General features: G+C 37.0%; 1 protein-coding gene across 1 annotated transcript in view; it reads left to right on the forward strand.

Annotated features, from left to right (window-relative positions):
• F5 (coagulation factor V) overlaps window positions 1-23812 on the forward strand; it is a 73873-nt gene that overhangs the window by 14181 nt on the left and 35880 nt on the right. Inside the window, 8 exon segments of the mRNA XM_017868449.1 lie at window positions 652-774; window positions 12087-12299; window positions 13552-13695; window positions 15969-16190; window positions 17520-17685; window positions 20159-20336; window positions 22143-22242; window positions 22624-22838. Of these exon segments, the coding sequence (XP_017723938.1) occupies window positions 652-774; window positions 12087-12299; window positions 13552-13695; window positions 15969-16190; window positions 17520-17685; window positions 20159-20336; window positions 22143-22242; window positions 22624-22838 (1361 nt within the window).

Raw genomic sequence — 23812 nt, forward strand, 5'->3', positions numbered from 1 at the left:
AAAAAAAAAAAAAAAAAAAAAAAAAAAAAAAAAAAAAAAAAAAAAAAAATGCTCCAGTGATGTCCCATTTTACTTAGAAGAAAATTCGAGTTCTTACCATAGCCCATAGGGCCTCCCTTATTCTGCACACCCACCATCCACCTCATCTCTTCTTTCTTCCCATACTGTTTTTCTTACTGTTCCTTAGATACATCAAGCCTGTTCCTCCCTCAGAGCCAGACAGCTGCGTGATTTGGTTCCTCAATTCATCTAGGTCTCTGAGCACTCCCACATCAGAGAAATCTAAAGTAACTACTCTGTCACATCACCCTCTGTAATTGAAATGAACATCTTTCTTAAGCAAAGACAGTTATCTCTAAGGAATGACAGTGGGTCAAAGTGGGCGGGACTTGGTCAGAACTATTTCTCCTGCTCTGTTGACTTCTTTTAGGTCCAGGACAAGTGTTTCTACCATTCTGTTTGATCTGTGTACATGTAATGTTGAGTTAATGAGCTGCTAAAACCTTCTAGATTGAAGATAAGCCGGTCAGCCTCAGGACCAGGAGGAATGGTAGCAATCACTCTTGGTATCATCTGTTTGCTTTTCTTGCTTAGCAACTCTGCCTTTGGTGACCCTGAATACAGACATAGTTTAAATATTTGTTTTCACAGGACTTCTTGGGCCTACTTTATATGCTGAAGTCGGAGACATCATAAAAGTTCACTTTAAGAATAAGGCAGATAAGCCCTTAAGCATCCATCCTCAAGGAATTAGGTACAGTAAATTATCAGAAGGTAAGATAAATTTAATGTTTTTCTGAAAAGGGAAAATGTCTAAGTCTTTAATACCAGCATCAACATTTAAAACTATATTGTTAACCACGTGTTGTTAGGGAAATCTTTTGCAACTGGTAGTTATAAAAATTGTTGCTGTTGTAAGTTTCAAGAGAAGAAAAGGAAAAGGTTTTGGATTCCCCTAGACCTGCATTTTCACTGGGTTCTCACTCTAATGTTTGGGAGGGCAAGTTATCTAATTTCTCTGAATTCTCATATGTTCATCTTAAAATGGGAATAATAATACATACATTGAAAGATGGTTTAAGGCAGGGGTCAGTAAATTTTTCTGTAAAGGGCCAGATAGTAAGTTTGTTTGGCTTTGCAGGCCATGAGATCTCTGTTGCAAGTACTCAACTCTGCCTTTTAGTACAAAAGCAGCCATAGATGATACTTTCTTTTTATGGCTCTGGTTACAGATGCCAGAACTAATTAACTTTATTACCTTATTCTTTCCCTCAAGTCATACACCAGAGTAAAACTGCCTCTGACAATACAATTTTATTTACAAAAACAGGCAACTGGTTGGATTTGGCCCATGAGCCACTGACACAGTGACATAGAACTAGCCTGATATAGGCTTCCTAGCACATCGATGACATTCAGTAAGTGGTATTTGGTGGTGGTGAGACCAGAAGTATTAATAGTATTAGACTTTTGGACATACTGAAGTGGTTAAGAAAGTAAGCTTTAAAGGCAGACAAGTTAAAATTCTAGCTTTATCATTTCTGATCCTACGACTTTAGCATCTCTGAGCCTCAGTTTTCTCATCTATAAAATGGAAATGATTATAACCACCCATAAGACTGCCTGAAATTTAAATGAGATCACTTAGGTAGAGAACTAAACGTGGCTCCTGGGATCTGATAAGCTCTCAATAAACAATGATGACAATGATGGCAATGATCATAAAGATAATAGCGATGCAAGTTATTATATCAGCCGCTGAATAGTAAGTACCTGATGTTAATATGGTTCTAATTATCCCATTATGCTGATGTTTGGATCATTGTAAGCATCGTAGAGTTCCATCCGGCACTGGTATGAAAAACTGTATGCAAATTGTAGTAGTTGTTGGTATAATAACATTTTAAAATAATTTCAGACTTTTCATGGTTCACAAATATCTTTCCTTCTCCCACATGTTCCAGCCATCATACCTTTGAGAGAAGAATTGAGTAGGAGAGTGGTTTACGTGCGGGTTTTAGAACTAGACTAATAAGTGCAAATCCTGGCTCAGTGACTTTTATAAAGTTATTTAACCTCTGTGTGCCTCATCTTTCTCATCTACAAAATGAGAATAATAATCATATCTCTGTCATACAGGTTTGTTGTCATGAAATCTTAGAATAATGACTAGCATATAACAGACATTCAATAAATATTAGCTATGATAATAAAGATAATTCTTCAATTAAAATGTGTTCAAATAATTTAGTATTTATCTGAAAACTCGTTAGTTTCAGAAAAAAAATCAGAAAGTAATTTTTAAATTTATTAATTTCTATATAAACTGTTGTCAAACTCATTCCCACTAAGGTGTAAGTGACTGATAATAGGTCAATGAACTACCTGCCTTAGGAGTACTTGCATTAGCACTTAATCTTTGGCTTGAGGAAAAACAGTGAAGCATTAACTGTGGCATTGAGATTTCTTTCAAAGTGAATTTGGCAAGACTCTGGGTGAGGTAGTGTGCACAGGAGTTTCTCCTATGTTCTTAAAATCACACAATGACATACATGAAATCAGTCATACAGTGACATAGTGAACAACCACCTCACCTACTTATGAGGCTTCCAGATGACTGCATCAGGAGTTCAGCAATGTAAAGAAGAAGGGAGAGAAACCTCAAAATATCAAAATGTCACATGTAGGTTTCATTTCAAATAAGGGAGGAGGTAAGAATTGTAGACTTTGTACCCTACCCGCGCTGTTTGCACAGTTAACGAACCTTGCAACATTATCCCTCTTCCTTTACTGTTTGTTTGTCCTCATATTCCCCACAGCCAGCAATTATTTATGAGCAATTGTTTAAAATACTCCCACAACTTTCACTGGAGACATGATTATTGGTGTATATTGCCTCTGGTCCTATGAATCTAAGAAAGGTAAATACATATCAGTGGGGAAAGTAAAATTTTACCTTGGAAATGAGATGCAAATCTAATAAACAGATAGTATCTTTTATGGTAAGAGAAAAGCCTTCTAAGTTGATTTTATTATGCCCTCTGCATTAAAATAAAACATCTCCTTCTCCATGTCTGACACTCAGCCTCACCTATAGCCTCCCTCTGTGGTTTGAGCTACTTTTTTTAGGAGTGGGGATAAACTAACTGCATGCTGAGCCAGTTACATGAGAATCCAGATTCCTCCATCTCAGAGGTAGATATTTGAGAGACAGGTGGTAGTGGAGGGTTAAGATAGTATCACATTGGCTTCAGAAACCACAACAGAACGTAAGGCAACTCTGGATAACCCTTTTTGACAGAATGGACAAACGGTGATTTGTAAAAATGCTTATAAGGACATTTCCTTTAATAATGTATTTAATAAGACTGTTTTAGATCAGGGAATAAAATATCTGCAACTGTAACTAATCACTTAAAAACTATCACTAAAGGGTTTCAATTTGAGATTACATTTTCAGAAACTCTATAACTAGCATGCAACATATTGACTCTAATGCTGCACCTTTGAGCAAAGTTTGTTCAGTAAAATTTTCAAAATTGTTTTGGTCAGTTACCTTTAAAAAGCTTGTTTCATAGAGAATTTAATATTATTATTTTCTTTTAGTTATATTCTCATATTTTAAATGTATGAGTTGCATATGAATGTCATGTCACAAAATTAGTTCTATAATAGATGACCATCTGCTGATAAGCCAGCTCTTCAAATGAAACATGTTTTCTGCCAGACATTGTTCCTTGTATCTAAGGGTTGCCAAATTCTCTATACAAAAATTTACTCTTCTAGGTTGTTCCAAAACATTCTAATGCTCGACTTAATGTAGGTGATTACATTTTTTCACTTCTCATCTGAATATTTTGGCCTTACGTAGATACTTCCTTGAGTATATGATAAACACCTGAAACAAACTATAATGGCTATGGTTTGTATATTTAATAAATCACAAAAATGTGGATCCCTTTTCCAAAGAGACTTGCAAGTCCTGGGCAATGAAATCAGCTCTTTATAAAACATCAGCATTGATTTGCCCATTGCCTACATTATAGCTTCTAAAAGAATGTTCTGAATCTTTGAGTGCATTGAAGCATTCACTAAGTTTATTAACTTAGGAGAGGAAAGGAGTTGTTCACATAAATAAATAACAAGGGAGAAGTTACTGAGTGGGCACCCTAATGGGTAACCAAAAAGGCTCTTTATGTAACTTCACTTTCCCAAAGCTTGTATATACCATTTTTCATTTTAAAAAAATACTGGGAGACTTTGGCAAGTAATTAGTACATCATGACAAAAGTAAATGCAATACAAAGTGACTATCGACTGAGCAGGAAATGAACAGAACTGAGTAAATATAAAGGAAGAGCTTCCCTTGTGTAAAGATTTTATTCTAGCAAGCAGCTGAACAAGGACTTTCTGTGCTCTAGCACAATAGTTGTCCCTGTCCATTTCTCTTTTCAGTTTAGAGCTTTACTTTTTTTATTTTGATTACAAAGTCAAAATCACATTCACCAAAACTCCATCTCACAAACGCTTCCTCTAAATAGCTGTTTGTGTTTTATACTTTATATTAATGTATGTTGCAAAATCAAAGATACAACAAACCTCTTTTATTCTAGGCTAAAGGTAAACTAATTTGAAGTGAAAAGAATAAAAGCATTGATAAAATTATACCCCAATGATCTCATTAGCAGTTCTTACTCAGTGTTATTACAGAATATATCCTATGTGCAAGTCTATATTGTTCACTATTTGATTCAAGATGCTCATAAGTCAACTTTTGGTAGTATACTAAATTAACATCATTCATTTAATTATTCGAAATTAATCTTATGTTTAACTGACAGGTGAATGTGAAATTCTGAGTAATTTAGTTTGGTCAACTAGACAGACATTAATTTGTGTGACTAGAGTAACCTCTCATTATCTATCTCAAAATATCATGTACACAAATATATACAATAATTTTTTAAGCCCAGAATGTGTTAAAATAAATCTAGGTGTGAAACACTGATCATTTACAAGTAGGTTCAATATTGTTAGAAAATCAGTCACCCTGCTATACCTAGCACAAATGTTATAGCTTCTTAGGCAATTTTTAGATACTTACATTGGTTGGTTCTCATTCCAGATTGACAGTGTGTTCTAATTGTAGCCCTAGAAGAAATCTAGAGGTCAAACCTATCACAATTAGGGCACCAACACGTACCCTAGAGTTAACTAGGATGAGCCCCTCAGGGGCCCAGGCCCTGTCTTCTTTACATTTTTACTCTGGCATTTAGCACAGAGCCTGGAACCTAGTGGATGTTGATGGTCATGATCATGATGAGATTAATCATTACTGAACTAAACTGAGTGACTGAGGACTGATTAGAAAGTAGGGACTATGCATTATTTTCCACTTGCTTTAAAATTGTTGATTTTGCTGATAATTTTGAGCAGGTACCTTGTCTTACTTATTGCCAAAAAAAAAAAAAAAAAAGTATTTTACCAAAAAAATCTTACTTTTATCACCTTTGGAATAAATATATCACTGCAATGGACTGGATGTTTGTATCCTCCCGAAATTAATGTGTTGAAATCTAACCTCCAGTGTGATGGCATTAGGAGGTGGGGCCTTTGGGAGATTTTTAGGTAATGAAAATGGAGCCCTCTTGATGAGATTAGTGCCCTTATAAAAGGGACCCTCTCACTCACCCTCTTTCTACCATGTGAGGACACAAGGAGAAGATGGCAGTCTACAACCTGGAAGAGACCCTGCGCCAGAACCCAACCATGCTGGCACCCTGATTTTAAACTTCCAGCCTCCAGAACTGTGGGAAAGACGTGTCCGTTGTTTATAAGCCACCCAGTCTAGGGTACTTTGTTACAGCAACCCAAACTAAGAAAATCACCGGTTTCTATCTTACTCACATGTGTTACCAGAACTCAAGCACACTTAAGATATATCTTATCTAAAGTAGAACATAAAGGAAAGAGGCTGTATTAATTGCAACATGGCTGTGAAAGAAAATACTTAACCAATATGTAAACATGTATTCCCACAGGCTACCAGAGCATTTATTAGGAGCCAGAAATTTTACAAATATTTTCCAGTCCTCATAACCCATCAAAAAGGATAAAGTTATCTCTAGAAAAAGGATTATATTATCTTAAAATATAAATGAAAAAACTGAGGCTAAAAGGGACTTCAAGAAACCTTCCCAAGTTCACACAGTTAGCAAATGATACAACAACCAAGATATTTCAACTCTGACCCTAAAGTTCCAGTGCTTTCTCCCACTATCTAGCAGGAGAAAGTATCGTTAACCATATAATCTCACAAATACTGAATTTCAAATGACGATGAGTGCTGTTAAAACAACAACAACAAACAAACATGTATCACAATCAGAGATCAAGAAGGGTGTAAGATGATATCTGATCTGACATCTGAAGAATAAGCACACATTTGCCCTGAAGAAGAAAGGGAGGAAGAACTTCAAAAGTTATCTCCTACCCTGCAAAGAATATAATGGTTTGTCCTTAGGGGAGCTTGTGAAAGCACTGGAAAGAATATCATTTTCTACTATAGAAACACCCTGTGATGTTTTAACCATTTAAAACAGTGGAAGCTGCCTGTCCAGAAACATCATTTTTCAACTTTATGAGGCCATGTAGCAAGAAGCATTGAAGAAGGGCTGTCATGCTTGATTCAAGATAGATAGTGCAACTCATCAACTAGCCATCCTAATTTCAGTTAATACACAAGATCTGACCTGAGAGGGCAACTCTCCTTATCAGGCCTGTTTGTGCTTTGCTATCAAAGCTCTTTTGTAATCTTTCACAGATAATGCTTCCTGCTTATCAGTGGAGACTTTCTCCATAAACTTTTTTTCTTTTATAGACTAGAATTATGTTATAACTTACAGGAAGTGATTTAAGCTTTTATCATTTCTCAGCTCTTGACAGTTTTATTACCAAAGTGAAAGTACAGCCTATAGTAAATATTAGTTATTAGTGTCAAGCTATGCTTCGGGGTGTGTTGGGGGAAGACATAACAAAGTCCACTTTACGCTAGCACAAAGTTCACAAACTCAGCTGCCTATAGTAGCCAGATGAGTAGTTCAGTGAACAAAATTGGTCCAGTAAGGACTGATAATCAGAAAGCAGAAGAGGGTAGCTAAGATCCAGCTCCAACCAAATTCTGTGCAGGAGTTTGGTCCTGTTGTTAACTAGATCTCCAGGTTTTTGTTTTTTAAAGAGAAACCAGATTCTTATATAATTACTCCAGATTTTTAATGTTGGCATTTAATCTATTTTAACATTATGAAATCCTAACAACACACAGCCGTGAGCTTTGACTTGTTGACCTAGGCTCTAGCCCATAGGACCTTACATTTTAGGAGTTTAATAAATATTCACTGAGCATCTTCTTCATGTTCATGTTCCATGCTCCTCCAGGTACCTATGGAATGCACCAGAGACACTAAGACAAATACAATCCAGCACTTTTCCTTGAGGAGCTCACACTTGAGTGACCAAAATGTGCAGGACACAAATACTTATGATCTAGTAGAAGAAAATGGAATTAGTCATGTAATCTCACAGGCATTTAATTACAAATTGTGAGGAGTGCTGTAGAAGGAAAAAAATGTGTATCAGAATTGGAGATAAAGGTAGAAGTGAACTGATATTCAAGGTGACGTCTGAAGGATGAACACATATTTATCAAAAGGAAAAAGGGACGAAGAGCATTCTAGGCAGAGGGAATGGCATCTGCAAAGACCCTGAGGTAGGATAGAACTTGGATGTCTGGGGAACTGACAGGGGACCCAGGGGACAAGGAGCCCACAGTTAACAAGGGAAAAGACATATGATAAGACTGAAGAGAGAAGTAGAGGTAAATCATACATGGACTTGTGGTCCACATTAAAGACTTTATACAAGAAGTAAATCTAGATATACCTACTCAACTTATGGTTTCCATGCTCAGAACCTCATGAGGTACATTGCACATCACTGTAGTACCTGAATCCTTCATTGCTAATGAATGGATGTGCCTTATTTTCCACTCCCACCTGGAGAATCCAAACATATGCTGATGCCATGAAAACTCATGCAAAGTGTTTTGAGTGGAATAGATTTTCCACAGTTGGGATGGGGAAAGGTACAATTAAGGAAGGGAAGCTGACATTGCTGAAATGTAAAAAATATTTTATATGGAAATTTAGCATCTCAGACTTTGGCTTCTGAACATAAGGAACCAGATTTACCTTTTTTCTTAACAACTAGACAGGCAGACAAAACATATAAAACAGAAGTTTTCAGACATCAAATGACAGACAACTCAAGACAGTGAAAGAAGAATAACAAACCAGGTGTGCCCTATGAGTGCCTAAGCTTACTGCCTGAAGAGAGTTTCCAGGGAACAGCACAAGCAGGGAGAACCCAGATAGAATCTCTATGGGTGAGGAAACAGAGTTTGGACTTCAGAGAAGCCTAAGTGGCTGAATTTGTGATTTGTAGGGCAGAGTCCTGGAAAGGACAGTATAATCACAGAGAAAGAGCTCTTGAGAATCTACAGAGAGGTTTTGTTAAGTTGAATACTGATCTGCACATACATGTGAGGAAAGTACTGAGGGTAAGAAAAATGTCATTTGAAAGGAACAGTTGGAACAGTCCCTGGACCTTATGCAGGGCCAGTAATCATTTATGTTCCTACCATCAAACAGAGAAAGACTTCCTAATAAATGAGCATTGGATAGAATTCTCAGAAGGATTTAGAAACAGTTGGTGGATAAAATTAGACTACAGGCTGCTAAGGAGGCAACAGAATAAAAAATAAGATTTGAAAGAATCAAGTTGATTTCAAGTATCTTAACTGTGAATAAAACTCAATACTAGTTAACAAGAATGCAACAAACAACAATGTAAATTCACAATGTTAATAAAAATAAGCATTAGAAGAAGCAGAAAGAGATGACTCATAACCAAGAAAAAACAGATTTAGAAGTGAAAGAGAGAATAGAAGCAGCAGGCAGAGACAGTAGGACAGCTATCATAAATCTTCCCAATATGTTCCAGAAAACAGAGAAAAGCATGAGCATGAGGAAGAGATAGAGAATGTAAATATGCATACACAGAATTTCTGTAGATGAATACAATTGCTGACATGAAAAGTAAAACAATAAAGGATAGAAAGTAAAGGTAAAAAATAAAGGATAAAACAATTATATATTGTAAACTGAAGGGCAACACTAATACAACAAACACTAAATGAAATTAATAGACACTGTGAAAGGAAATGGTAGAAAATATTAATACATTGCAATAGAAACTGTACAAAATGAAATACGGAGAGTAAAAAGGCTGAAGAAAGTGAACAGAGCATCAGTGAACTGTGGGACCATATCAAGTGGTCTAACATATGTGTAATTGGATCCCAGAAGTAGCAGGAACAGAAAAAGTATTTGAAGAAATAATGACTGAAAACTGCCCAAATGTAATGAAAACTACAAACCAACAGATTCAAGAGGTTTGACAAAACTAAGAAGGAACATGAAGAAAACCACATCAAGCCACATCACAATCAAGTTACTGGAAACCGGTGATAAAGAGAAAATATTGGAAGCAGTGAGAGATAAAAAGACACATCATATACAGGGGAACAAAATGAAGAAATGATGGCAGACTTATCATTAGGAACTATGCAAACCAGAAGACAATTAGGGACATCTTTAAAGTGTTGGGAGGGTGGAGGATAGGGGAATCTGTCTATTTAGTATTCTATACCAAGCAAAAAAACCTTTTTAACATGAAAGCAAAATAAGGAGTGCTTTAGACATACAAATGCAGAAATAATTTCTCACTAGTAGAGCAGAAAAAAAATGCTAAAGGAACTCCTTTAGATAGAAGACATATTATATCAGAGAGACATTTAGATTCATAAGAAGGAATGAAAAGTTCCAGAAGTTGATAAATATAGAGATTTTTTTCCTCATTTAAATCTATTAAAAAGGCAATTGATTATCTAAATGTTAAAGCAAAAATAGTAACAATTAATTGTGGGGCATATTATGTATATATAAATAAAATGTATGACAATAGCACAAAGGATAGGAGGGAAGAAATGGAAATATAATATTGCAAGGTTCTTACAAGTGAAATAGTATAATATTATTTGAAGGAAGTCTGTAACAAGTTAAAAATGTGTTATATATTGTAAACTGAAGGGCAGCACTAAGAAAACAAAGTTAATAAGTCAACAATGGAGATTAAACATCATTAAATATACTCAATCCAAAAGAAAATAGAAAGGAAGGGGAAAAGGAATAAAGACCAGGTAGACAAATAGAAAATAAATTAAATCCAACCATATCATCAATTACATTAAAAGCAAATGGAAAGAATACTACAAGTAAGAAACAAGTAAGATTAAATAAAAAGGAATGCTTAACAGTATGCAGAATTTAAGAAATCCACTTTAAATGAAAGAGACAAAGATAGGTAAAAAATAAAGGATAGAAAATTATATACCATACCAGTTAACACTAATCCAACACAAAAGGGCATATAATGATGATTCCATTGATATGACATTACAGAAAAGCCAAATTATAGTGAAATAAAGCAGATTAGTGGTTGTCTGGGCCCGGAGGGCATTGGCTACAAATGGCATGAGGAAATGTTTTGGAATGATGGAACTCTTCTCTATCTTGATTGGGACTATAGCTATAAGACTGTGTAACTTTTTTTTATCAAAGCTCAGCAAATATTATAGTTAAAACTGGTAAATGTTTTTATATGCAAATTATACCTCAATAAAGATAATGAAAGGAAGAAAGAGAGGGAAGAAGGGTGGGGAAGAGGGAAGGAAGAAGACAAAGAAAGGAAGAAAGGATAAAAGAAAACAAACTAGGAAAGTAAAAAGAAAAGAAAGGGAAGAGAAAGGAAGGGGAGGGAAGGGGAGAGAAAGGATTAATCATTTCAGTTTTAAAATTATAGTTGCTTCAGTAAGAGTAGTTTTATTGGCCTTTTATGCCATCATGTAAAACATTTCAGGTGTTTTTTTTTTTTTTTCCCCAGATCCTTGTTGTCTGCCTATATCCACACTGATATTCTCACCTTCTTCCCTTAAAGAATTTATCAAGTTATTGTACCAAACAAAAATAACTGTATCCCAAAGAGAAATTCTGGCACCAGCTGATGATAGGGAATCTTTCAGCTAATTAAATGGGGAATTCCTCAGGCAGAGGAAACTGTCCATTCCACTTGGTGATCTATGGCACTCACCTCTCCCCTTCCTGACCTCACTTGCTCCATTTTATTATTGAAAACCTCACCCAACCCTCTACACTTCTTTTAATATTGAGCATCTCAGTTCCCTCTCTTCAGTAAGGAAGACCAATTTCTTCATCCTCTCCCTCTCCTATCAGTAGGGAAAGTCCAGTATACATGCAGGTGTTACTGATGGGTCTTTGGGGGCACAAAGTACAAAGTAAGACTTGTAAGTTTCAGAGGATGGACACATTTCATATTCATACAAAAAACCAGCCTGCATATGTGAGTTAGACGCTGTGGCTCTCGGGAAAAAATTGAGATAATCAGATAGCTAAGATGAAATAAAGAGATAAAACAGAGCTGAGGGTCACAGCAGTTGGAAAGAAGATCTGAAATAACAAAACAAAACAATATATAAACAACTCTGTCTATCCTCCCATCTCATGTTAATAGGCTAAGTATGTCTTGTTAAACACCACAAAGAAGATATCACCCATTCTTATATTCTGAGATGTTTTACTGATCAAAGGTGATTCAATTCTCTGATAATATTTAAATAATAATTGTTCAGGTACCCTGGAAAATTAACTTGCTTAACTTTAATTTACAAATAACATTTGTTATTCTTAAGATCACCATGGTAGCAAAGCCTTTGTAAGTACGTGAGCATAGAAATGGGCATATGTGAATCTTTCCAAATAATAAAAGTTCACTATTGAAGGACATATGCATCTTCAGAGTGCTCATCTTAACTATCCCCAGATTTGAGAGTGGTGAAAACGCAGTCCTCAGAAACTGCCCACATGTCTTGATTGCTCTTACTCCTCCAGGTGCTTCTTACCTTGACCACACATTCCCTGTGGAGAAGATGGATGATGCTGTGGCTCCAGGCCGAGAATACACCTATGAATGGAGTATCAGTGAGGACAGCGGGCCCACCCATGATGACCCTCCATGCCTCACACACATCTATTACTCCCATGAAAATCTGATCGAGGACTTCAACTCTGGGCTGATTGGGCCCCTGCTTATCTGTAAAAAAGGTATGAACACTCCCACCAAAAGTTTCAACAACAAAATGTTGGAATGGTCAGGAGTTCTGTCATGGGACAAAGCTTGGGAACATCTTGGTAACTTCTTGTACATCAAGCAGAGGAAGAGGGCATGGATCATTTTTTGACAAGAGAAAAAAATACCTGCTATTTAAGGGTGGGGATCCACCTCTGTTTCTTCTCATTCCTCCTTCATCTCAGTCCTTAAGATTCTCCCAAGCAAATTCCTGTTTGAGAGTGTGTTCTGATGTCATGCTTGTATGATCTGTAACATTTACCTCCAGGCCAAAGTCTTTTAGAAAGTATACAGCAGCCTATACTCTGCTGAAAGAGCTCTTGGAAAGAATATTGGCTAACATATTTGACATATGTGAAGTTCGAGCTGGTAATTTGTTCTATAAACACGTTAAATGCCAGCTTCCTTTCTTACAAACAAGTTGAACACTTTGAGTGGTAGGTTTCAAACACATTCAAGTGACTACAAGAACTTTTATTGGCTGGGCTTCTTAGGAGCAAGATTGGATTTTCATTTTATTCCGTGAGAATCCAGCCCATCTTTCATTAAAACAAGCAAACAACCACAGCGAGCCACAGCACGGGAAATAACGTGATGGACTCACCATCTGCCTATACATACGCTCAGACCATACCTAGATACATACCTACATACCTTCCCAATGTATTTACTCATTATACAAATACTTTTTTTTCATTTCCTGGTATATATAAGATACTGTGATGGTACTGAAAAAAAACCTTAAGACTTACAAAAGACTCTTCTTTCATTTTACCATCAGCAGCCTGTTTTTCTCATAGTGAGAATGGATTAATGCTGATACTTCCAACCAGTTATCGAATGCCCCCTTTCATATACAAATAAGATGAAAGCATTAAACTTGGGGCATGATGCTTTTACCAATTGAGCTAACATATCTATATACTGTTCTATTGAGACTGGAGGAAATGGATACTTGTACAGAGAGTCACCAAATGTTTTCTTCCCAAGCTGGACGAAATAAAGCCTGTTCCCCAAAGCAACAAGGTGTCAAAGAAGACAGTGTGGCACCAGATTTTTAATAACCCTAGAACCACTATTACTTAATATGCTATTTAAAAAAATAAGAATTTCTTCAAGTTGCTGTCATTATGGTTGATCGCTTGCCCTAAACTCTTTGCTATCCAGGAAAGCTAATGAGAGTGTTCTGTCTGCAGCACTACTGAAAACATGTCTTTCCTTTCACAGGGATCCTAACTGAGGATGGGAAACAGAAGACATTTGACAAGCAAATCGTGCTACTGTTTGCTGTGTTTGATGAAAGCAAGAGCTGGAGCCAGTCATCATCCCTAATGTACACAGTCAATGGATACGTGAATGGGACAATGCCAGGTAACACGGAGGCTGTGCACCATTGAACAACAGTAAAATCATTAGTAATTTTTCCGTCCTGTTATTTTCTTCAAAGCACTAGAGAAGTGACCATACCCACTGTTTTGCAACTCCCTATCAAGAGGGAAATATTTTCTCATCTATCTTTTAAAAACAGGAAATAGAAGAGACAAACTAGAAGCTAGAGAAGAAACGTGCAGCCTTGTTAGGTATAGTGACCCGAGTAGGTTTCACCTTGGCCTGCACTTTGAAAAAGACCTTCAGGGTATCAGCTCAGTCTCTCTCTCCGAGTTCCGCAGTTCCTGCTATATGATGACTATGCCTTCAAGGACAAGCCCTAGCAGGAAAGGTCAGCAGGAAGATTGCAGTAAAGATGACCAGATTAGGAGTAATCCCCAACACACACACACACAAAAGACCAGCATTTCAAAAGGCGACAGAAGAGTAATATTCAATGGCATCTAGAATATTTTCCCATTTGCATTTGGGCTCTTATGAGAAGGCAAAATCATAGCAATCATTAAGAGAAAAAATAACTGACTCCCACTTAGACCACATCTCTTCTATTTCTGTCTGGTAGAACTGACCTACAACTAAAGATCCAGGGTATGTGATACTAGCCTGAGGGAAAAACATTAAAAAATTAAAATACCGCTTTACTAAATAAACCATATTTCAGAACACTAAACTTCTTAGAGGTTATTCTGTAATGCCATCTGAAAATCACAAATGACTTCACTTACTAAAACACAAATATTGTTAAGAGTTGAGATCTGGGTAGTGTTTTTAAATTGTATTCTCTTTCATTTGACTATATTTTCCACTTGGTTTTCTGAAAATATACTCATATGACTCTCAGTGTTGATCCTGAGTTCCAATACTAGGAGCTTGTAAAAACTGGAGCTTAGTTAATTGACCTCGACCTTAGATAATCTGAGTTCAGACCTCACTAGCTTCTCTACCTTCAGTGGCCCTGGATAATTAGCTGTCTCAATGTGCTTACTTACAAAAGTGGACTAACCATTTATCCTAATATTTATTTCCTGGCAGAGTGAACAATCTGTGTAAGTATATGAATGCCAAATAAAGCAAAACCATATGCACAAAAATAAAAATAAATTGATCTGAGCTTAGAGTTTATGAATTTATAGTTCCCAAAAGAATAATTGGGGGTAAATGGGAAAGGGTAGGGAAAGACCATCAGTAGAAACTAAGAATAGTAAACATTTGTAAAACCCTCTGCCTTATAAAGCAGAATAAATTGAATACATGTGATAAACGCTAACACAGATATGTTAATTGCTGAACTCAATATGAGCATTTATTTGGCATGGATAAATGCTTCTGCCAAAGCCTCCTAGTGATGCAAGGAATCCCAGCTTTGTTGCAATGGTCTCCTAAAAAAGACAAGCCTTTGTGTGGGTAAGGAACTGATTCTCAGCCCTGATTTCTAGTATCTAGTGATTATGTATCTGAGATGTAAAACAGAAACCTAAAAGCCAAGGATGGAGTCTCCCCACAGAGCAAATGAGCATTTCCCCAGTGACTGTAGGAGCAAAGAAGGAGCAAAACTAAGTTTTTATATTCAGTTATCATTACTCCTTCCATGAAAAGCTCCCAGTGGCCCAACATAATGAAGACTTTTACACTGCATTCTAAGGAGAGTGTGCAATCCACAAAGTGATTTTGTTGACTTGTCATTAAAACAATCAAAAAGTGAGTAAAAATAACAATTGAAAATCCTCACATCATCTTCACAACTTCTTCCCTTAGGCAGAGCTTTGACCACTAGAACTAGAGAGCTGAGAGGATTAAGTGCTTGAACTCAGCCCTATTGGAGGTTCCGGTGATTTGACTCCCTCCAGCCGAAATCAGATTGGGGTGACCAAACATTCTATTTTGCCGTGGACTTTTTACCAGTTCTAATAGCGAAAGTCCTAAACCTTGGGAAATCCCTCAGACCGGGACAGTCGGTTACCTTCTTGGCCTAATCCTTTAGCAATCCCTGTGTTTCTGTTAACATTCGCCATCTCTAGGCTCTGTTGTTACCTATATAATGCCATTTATCACAATGAGTTGTGACTGCTTGTTTGCTGGTCACTCAGATGTCTGCTTTTGCAGGGCACAAACTACAACTGGAGTGTCTGTTCCCTTAAAGCTTTATTCAATGCCTGACACACAGCAGGTGCTCAATACATTTGGTGAGTGAATGTTTGATCACAGAATACTTGACTGAATGCTTATTTTGGCCTGTATCTCTCCCTCTCTCTCAGATATAACAGTTTGTGCCCATGACCACATCAGCTGGCATCTGCTGGGAATGAGCTCGGGGCCAGAATTGTTCTCCATTCATTTCAACGGCCAGGTCCTGGAGCAGAACCATCATAAAGTCTCAGCCATCACCCTTGTCAGTGCTACATCCACTACCGCAAATATGACCGTGGGCCCAGAGGGAAAGTGGATCATATCTTCTCTCACCCCAAAACATTTGCAAGGCAAGAAACTCTCCTGACAGTCTTGCTTCTGAATGCAGAATGCTTTCTTCCCAGCACTAACTCCCTCTTTCTCCCTTGCCCTTTTAAGCCACCTGCACCCCAGAAAAACTTGCTTTGGTTCCTAACAACCAAATTTAGATACTTTGCTCTTAGATTTATAACTCGCTGTTTGGGGATGGAGAAAGTGAAGGAATTGACAAAGTTTTTGTTTTGTTTTGTTTTGTTTTGTTTTTTTTAATTAAGCAAAAGCTGAAGAGGTCTCTAACTTCCTCAAAAGAAGAAAAGAGGAAGGAAGCAAAAGCATACATAAAGATATTCTTTCTTGGGGTTACTTCATATGCAGCCAGAGAAAAAGACCTAGATGCTAGCACAAGACAAACTGCAAATTTACAGAAGCACTAAGTTGTAGAAAGTGTAAAAGGTTAGCATGAAAACATTAACCTTTACAGTGGGATGAACACAAAGTCTAGCATGGAGAGGAACTCAATGAATGTGTGTTGAATGGATCATACATGGCATATAAACAGCTGAGGGGTAAGCTCCAAAGAACACCGGTGAATTCAAGTGGGAAAATAAATCAACCCAGGTTATGTGGCATCATGTAAATAAAATAACGGATTGTTCTACTACACATTTTTGCTTTAAAACTGTTGAGAGGAAGATTCATATAAATAGAGACTAAAATCTAAGGAGATGATATCACTATAGGAAATCACTTTGTTACCAAAATAATGTATAAGAAACATACATAAGGAAGAGATACTTCATGAGATAATTTCTGTTTCTTTTCACACGCAGTAGTCAAAATTATATTCAAAGTAATAAAACCATCACGATATCCGTGGAAGATAGAGTTCCCAATAATATTAAAACAACAATGAAACTTTTGTTTCTTTGTTGAGGATAAGTGTGTTATGTATTGTTATTAATATTTAGTTTTTAACAACAATTTTATTAAGTACTGGTGCTATCTTCATTTTACAGATTAAGGGACAGATGACAGAAAAAATGAGAATTTAACAAGACATAATTCACAGGGTCTTAAGAAGTTAAAAATTATAAGAAATTTGCCAGCTTGAGAAGAAATCAAGGGAACCTTTCCATGTTTTTTCCCTAACCCCTCCTTCTTTTCCTCCTTTTAAAAGTCTTGCCTTTTCTGGATGCCACTGAAAGAGTTCCAAACTAAAATGTTCAAAAGTTGCATGAGCATTACTTTCACTGTTATTACATTAATATAAACCTTACATAAGTTAATTTAAAGGATATGTATTTCCATTAACCATAATTTCTTCTCTCGAATTATTTCGTTCTCTTTCTGCTCTAACTTAGCTGGGATGCAGGCTTACATTGACATTAAAAACTGCCCAAAGAAAACCAGGAATCCTAAGAAAATAACTCGTGAGCAGAGGCGGCACATGAAAAGGTGGGAATACTTCATTGCTGCAGAGGAAATCATTTGGGACTATGCACCTGTAATACCAGCGAATATGGACAAGTGAGTTGTTGGGGTTCATACTACTGGGCAAAGGTTCAAGATACATTCCATAGGGTCCTAGATGTTTGGGGATGAAATGTTGTAAGTTGACAGCTCTCAAGGGGGCACATGTATTGGTTTCTATTCAAGTCTTTTTGTAAAAATTAATCTTCAGTTACCCCCAAATCACCAAAGAAATTCAGCCTAATAACAACAGCAGCCACCTCTTGCTGAGTGCTCGCCATTGCCAAGTACTGTATTATCCCCTTCTGAGAGCTTCACTTCAACTCTACAAACTAGACACTGCTCTTATTTCTTTTTATAGATGATGAAATGGGTCAGAGAGACTAAGAGATTTGGAAATTCAAATAGCTCTTAAACCCTTGAAAAGGTACTCAAATTCACTCATAATAAGAGAAATGCAAATTAAACGTCATGGGAATACTACTTTTATCTATCAGATTCACAAGTCCAGATGACATCATCTGTTGACAAGGCTGTGAGAAATAAGAACTATCATATATTGCTGGTGGAAGATTAAATTGGTAAAGGGATTCTGAAGAATAACTTGGCAATATGTATCAAAATTCTAAATACATATACCCTTTGACTCAGCTGTCTCACTCTGGAAATCTAACTATACAGATATACTTGTTCACAGGTGAAATGATGTATGTACAACATATTCACTGTTGCAATGTTAGTAGTAGTAAGATTGGAAACAACTCAAAATGTCCATCAGTAGGAAACTAGTTTAATGAATTATGATACATTCATACAATGGAATACTAAGCTTCAAAAAACAGGATGCAAACACTCTCTATGTACTACACAAAAAGTTCTCCAAGCTATGTTATTAAATTACAAAGCCAGAATGTAGTATAGCATGTATATATAGCTGCCTTTTGTTAAAGGAGTGAAAGGGATAAGAATATTTATATTTTCTTATTTGTAAGACATATTTGCATATGTGTACACAAAGGTATTCTGGAATTATACACATGAAATTAATATGTGGCTACCTAGAAAATTCAGGGAGGGTAGGGAGGTCCATTGAGGGTTATCAGAGAAAAGTGAGAGTTTTCACTGTAATAAAAATTATGTGAATGTGTTTTCTATTAAAAAGAATTAAACTAGGAAAAAGAACAACAACAACAAAAAAATTTGGCCAAGATTATAGAATTGGTGACAGAACTGAGATAGGAATCCAGGAGTGTTTGGCAACAGTCAGTGCTTTCCACTGGGCAAAATAAATTCATGAAATGATACTCTATCTTAAAGGATTGCTGGGTTAAATAATATTTCTGACTTTAGGTCTTTGAGGAACTGCCATACTGTCTTCCACAATGGTTAGATTAATTTACATTCCACCAAGAGTGTATAAATGTTCCTTTTTCTCCATAACCTTGCCAGCATCTGTTGTTTCTTGACTTTTCAACAGTCGCCATTCTGACTGGCATGAGATGGCATCTCATTGTGTTTTTTTGTTTGTTTGTTTGTTTGTTTTGTTTGAGACAGAGTCTCACTCTGTTGCCCAGGCTGGAGTGCAGTGGCACGATCTCGGCTCACTGCAGACTCCGCCTCCCAGGTTCATACCATTCTCCTGCCTCACCCTCCCGAGTATAGCTGGGACTACAGGTGCCCGCCACCAGGCCCGGCTAATTTTTTATATTTTTAGTAGAGACGGGGTTTCACCATGTTAGCCAGGATGGTCTCGATCTCCTGACCTCGTGATCCGCCCGCCGCGGCCTCCCAAAGTGCTGGGATTACAGGCGTGAGCCACCGTGCCTATCCACATTGTGGTTTTGATTTGCATTTCTCTAATGATCACTGATGTTGAGCTTTTTAAAATATGCTTTTTGGCCGCATGTAGTTGCTTTTGCAAACTAAGGCAATAAAGATGGCAGGGGAAAAGTGGTTCATGTTGCTGCTCCCAAAGTATTTATCCCAGTAGCTCCAAAAGATGGGTGAAGGAGGTTGCTTTTCAGTCATCTCTAAGGATTGGCTAGCTGGTAGAAGAGCTAGCCCAATAGCACAAAACTATGATTAACAATGCCAGTAAATGTTTCTTGGGGTGGGAAGGTGCTTTTAGGGTTTAAGAAATACCTCTAAAACCAAAAAGGCTATCATAGAATAAGTGATAGGAGAGACTTTAGAAAAATTCCTAGTATTTTTTCCAGCCAGTATAGGCCTTTTCCCAGAGATATCAAAGGTCTGCTGTAGTAATGAGAATGACAGGAAGCTCTAAGTAGCTGCTTCTAACCAGTTACCTATGACTTTTATCAGTGATGCAGGAGACAACTCAGAAGTTTCCAGTTTTCCAACTAGACAGAAAACATCAGGACTTTGCAAACTACACTAAGAAATTTTTAGAGAACTAGCATTTTAGCTAATGGAAGAGCAGAACGTCTAAGCACAAGGGTTTCTCTATCCTACTGAGATCTCTATTTGAGAAAGTGGTTTAATTTTTTTAAAATTTTTATTTCGCTTTAAGAAAATACAGGTCTCAGCATTTGGATAATTTCTCAAACCAAATTGGAAAACTTTATAAGAAAGTTATGTACACACAGTACGAAGATGAGTCCTTCACCAAACGTACAGTGAATCCCAATATGAAAGAAGATGGGATTTTGGGTCCTATTATCAGAGCCCAGGTCAGAGACACACTCAAAGTAAGTAACACAAATGCAGAATCATGGGAGAAATTAAATAGTAAAATATTATGGAGTACCTGGTTGCTTTTGATTTTAAAACAAAAGGTACTCATATAATTTTAAATTCAAATGCAACTTTTAGTTTTTATTTAGTATTTGTATTTATTTACAGCCTACTCAATAATACAAAGGATCTGAGACAATTTCTCAAATTATAAAGGCATAAAACAAAGAGTCCATGTAACTGGGATAGAATATGGGGACAAAGAAAATAAAGTCACAGATAAGTAGATACCATGTGACCCTGTAAGGCTGTCTTCAAATTTTGTCTTAAGCTTTACGGCAGTCAGTGTGAAAAAGGAAATATGTCAAGGTGAAGTTTACATCATCTACAAAAAGAAAGTACCGTTTATCCTGATATTGAGATCTAAGCGGAACTTCTTTAATGAGTTCTACAAAAGAGAGTGCTGAGTGATACAGTAGATGGCATCCTTAATAAAATTCTTATAACCAGCATAATAGATTAAAAGTTGCATAAAATAACTGATTAAAAGTTGCATTAAAAATGTTTCTCATTATAGGTAAGATATAATAGTAAACACAATTGAATAGAAACAATTTTCACTCAGACATTTTTTAATACAGTCTAGGTATGCAGCTCTCTAATGAAGGTAAACTCCATGTATTGAGAGCATGGAGTTTTCCTCAGACAATTCTCCTTAAATGTCATGTCACTTCACCAAGATAGATAAGAATTGGACAGCAGAGAATTAAAGGCTGCAATCTTTGACAAAATCCTAGAATGCAGATAATCTACAGACAAAGGATGATCCAAAGGCTTTGACAATCAACCAAATAGAAGATTTAAGATTAAGGTTCTCTTTTGCAGATTAAAGAGCCTAACTAGGACTCCTGTGTGCTTTATGCACCTGACAAGGTCTATTCTGTTCATTTAAAATAGCCAAAGGACAAAAGCAATTTTTTCCTCCGTGCCTCTTTCCCTTCTTCCATTTCAGATCCCTTTTATGTGCTCTCAGCAAGTGTAGACATACCTTATTAAAGGTTCAGGATCCGGCTATTTGTTTTGCCTCTCAAGAAGGTGGCTTCTTTCCCTCCTAAGGGTCTTACTCTGTCACCCAGGCTGGAGTGCAGTGGTGTGGTCATGGCTCACTGCAACCTCCACTTCCTGGGCTCAGGCGATTCTCCCACCTCATTCTCTCAAGTAGCTGGAACTACAGGCACACGCCCCAACACCTGGCTAATTTTTGTATTTTTTTTGTGGAGATGAGGTTTCACCATGTTGCGCAGGCTGGACTTGAACTCCTGAGCTCAAGTGATCCACCTGCTTCAGCCTCCCAAAGTGCTGGGGTTCCAGGTTTGAACCACTGCACCTAGCTGAGAAGATGACTTCAAAGACAGTGTCCTAAAAAATCTACCAGGTGGAGGAAGGGGATCATGGTCTAGAGATGAGAAGCAGATTCAAAATGAGATGTGACCCAAGCTGAAAAGAAAAGGGCAGGGGAAGGAGGACTTGCCTGGAGACAGTGATACCGTGAGGAAAACTTTACTTCTCCTAACTTATCCTCTAAAGTCAGACTTCTCTTTCCATTTTCCACCTTAATGTATGCGTGAAACACTCTCTCCAATGCTCCTGCCAAGTGATGAGGGGAGGTTACTGCTCAGATAAACAGATCTAATTTTCCCACTGTGTGTACACATGTGTACGCACACACCGTCCAAAAGGTGAAGATGCAAAGCTAGTATCTTATATTATTTGTCATGATCAACCTTAAATCCTAGAATAAATTTGATTTAACTTTGTAGATCGTGTTCAAAAATATGGCCAGCCGCCCCTATAGCATTTACCCTCATGGAGTGACCTTCTCACCTTATGAAGATGAAGTCAACTCTTCTTTCACCTCAGGTTTGAATCTTTCACTTCTACTGAATCCAACTAGTGACTTCTGAGAGGCCACCATGTTTTCCTGCTGTTCTCCTTGCCCAGTGGTGTCACTACTGCAGTCAGGTAGTATATATGTAGGAGTATCCTAAAAATCACAGCCAAACCCTTCTCACTTCAGGAGTTTGTCTCTTAGTGGTAACAAAATATGGTGTCTTTTATTAGTGTCATAGTGGCTTCTAGTGGAACAGTATCTAATGGTTCCATGCTATCCGGGTTCCAAGTAGAATTATTTAAATAATTCCTTTTGCAATATTAATTGGTTCTAACAAAAGCTTATTTATTTATTTATTATCATGAAATAACTTTGCAAATGAAAACAATTTTGAATATATTTTCTTTCAGGCAGGAACAACACCATGATCAGAGCAGTTCAACCAGGGGAAACCTATACTTATAAGTGGAACATCTTAGAGTTCGATGAACCCACAGAAAACGATGCCCAGTGCTTAACAAGACCATACTACAGTGACGTGGACATCATGAGAGACATCGCCTCTGGGCTAATAGGACTACTTCTAATCTGTAAGAGCAGATCCCTGGACAGGCGAGGAATACAGGTATTTTGTCCTTGAAGTAACCTTTCAGAAATTCTGGGAATTTCTTCTGGCTAGAACATGTTAGGTCTCCTGGCTAAATAATGGGGCTTTTCCTTCAAGAGAACAGTAATTGTCAAGTAGTCCTTTTTAGCACCAGTGTGATAACATTTATTCTTTTTTTTTTTTTTGTCTTGTCTGTTTTTATCAGTACCATCCCTGCAGAAGGCAAGTCTAGAGTGTGATAACATATTTTGTCTTAGTTTCAAATTCCAGGTCTGTTGGTATTGGATGTGTTGAACAAGTTGATTAGCCTCTCCTAATTTCTTCCTTTTATCAAATGGGTTGATACCCCTCCTAAAAGTGTTACAGGTCTGTTTGGGGGTTCAGTGAGATACCATCTGGTAAAAGTATAAAGCTCTTTACCAGTCTCTGTTATTTTTAGATACCTGCAATAGGGAGAGGAGAGATTCTCTGAAAGCAACCAAATTTAGAAACATAGTTACTAGTGAAATCGGACCCAGATAATAGCCCATCTCTGTTGAGACTAAAGTATACAGGGAAATGTGAACAAAGATACCAAATTTCTGAGTTCGTCTTCATTGAAGAATTATAGTCTCATATGATTAAACTAAAATTCCCAATTATTTTAAACTATAACCAAAGAGGTCTTATCTCAAGGCATACAAGATAAACATATGCCTAGAAAATGAATTTCTGGACATATGGAAGATCCTGATTTATTGAACTAGGAAAGGAAACAGTAGAAGCATAAGGGAACAGATAGTAGAAGCATAAGGCTTTGCTGTTGCAACCTTCTGTTTTATCCTTTGCACTCACTCAGAGCATATTCAGTCAATCATTCATGTTGAAAGGTGTGCAGTTACAGAGATAGACAGACTTTCAGCTGCCATAGTGAAATTTTTCTTCTGGGATTTTTTTTTTTTTTTCTTTTGAGGCAGAGACTCACTCTGTCACCCAGGCTGGAGAGCAGTGGC

Source organism: Rhinopithecus bieti, unplaced genomic scaffold (assembly GCF_001698545.2).
Source record: "Rhinopithecus bieti isolate Rb0 unplaced genomic scaffold, ASM169854v2 scaffold_4101, whole genome shotgun sequence".
Lineage (NCBI taxonomy): Eukaryota > Metazoa > Chordata > Mammalia > Primates > Cercopithecidae > Rhinopithecus > Rhinopithecus bieti.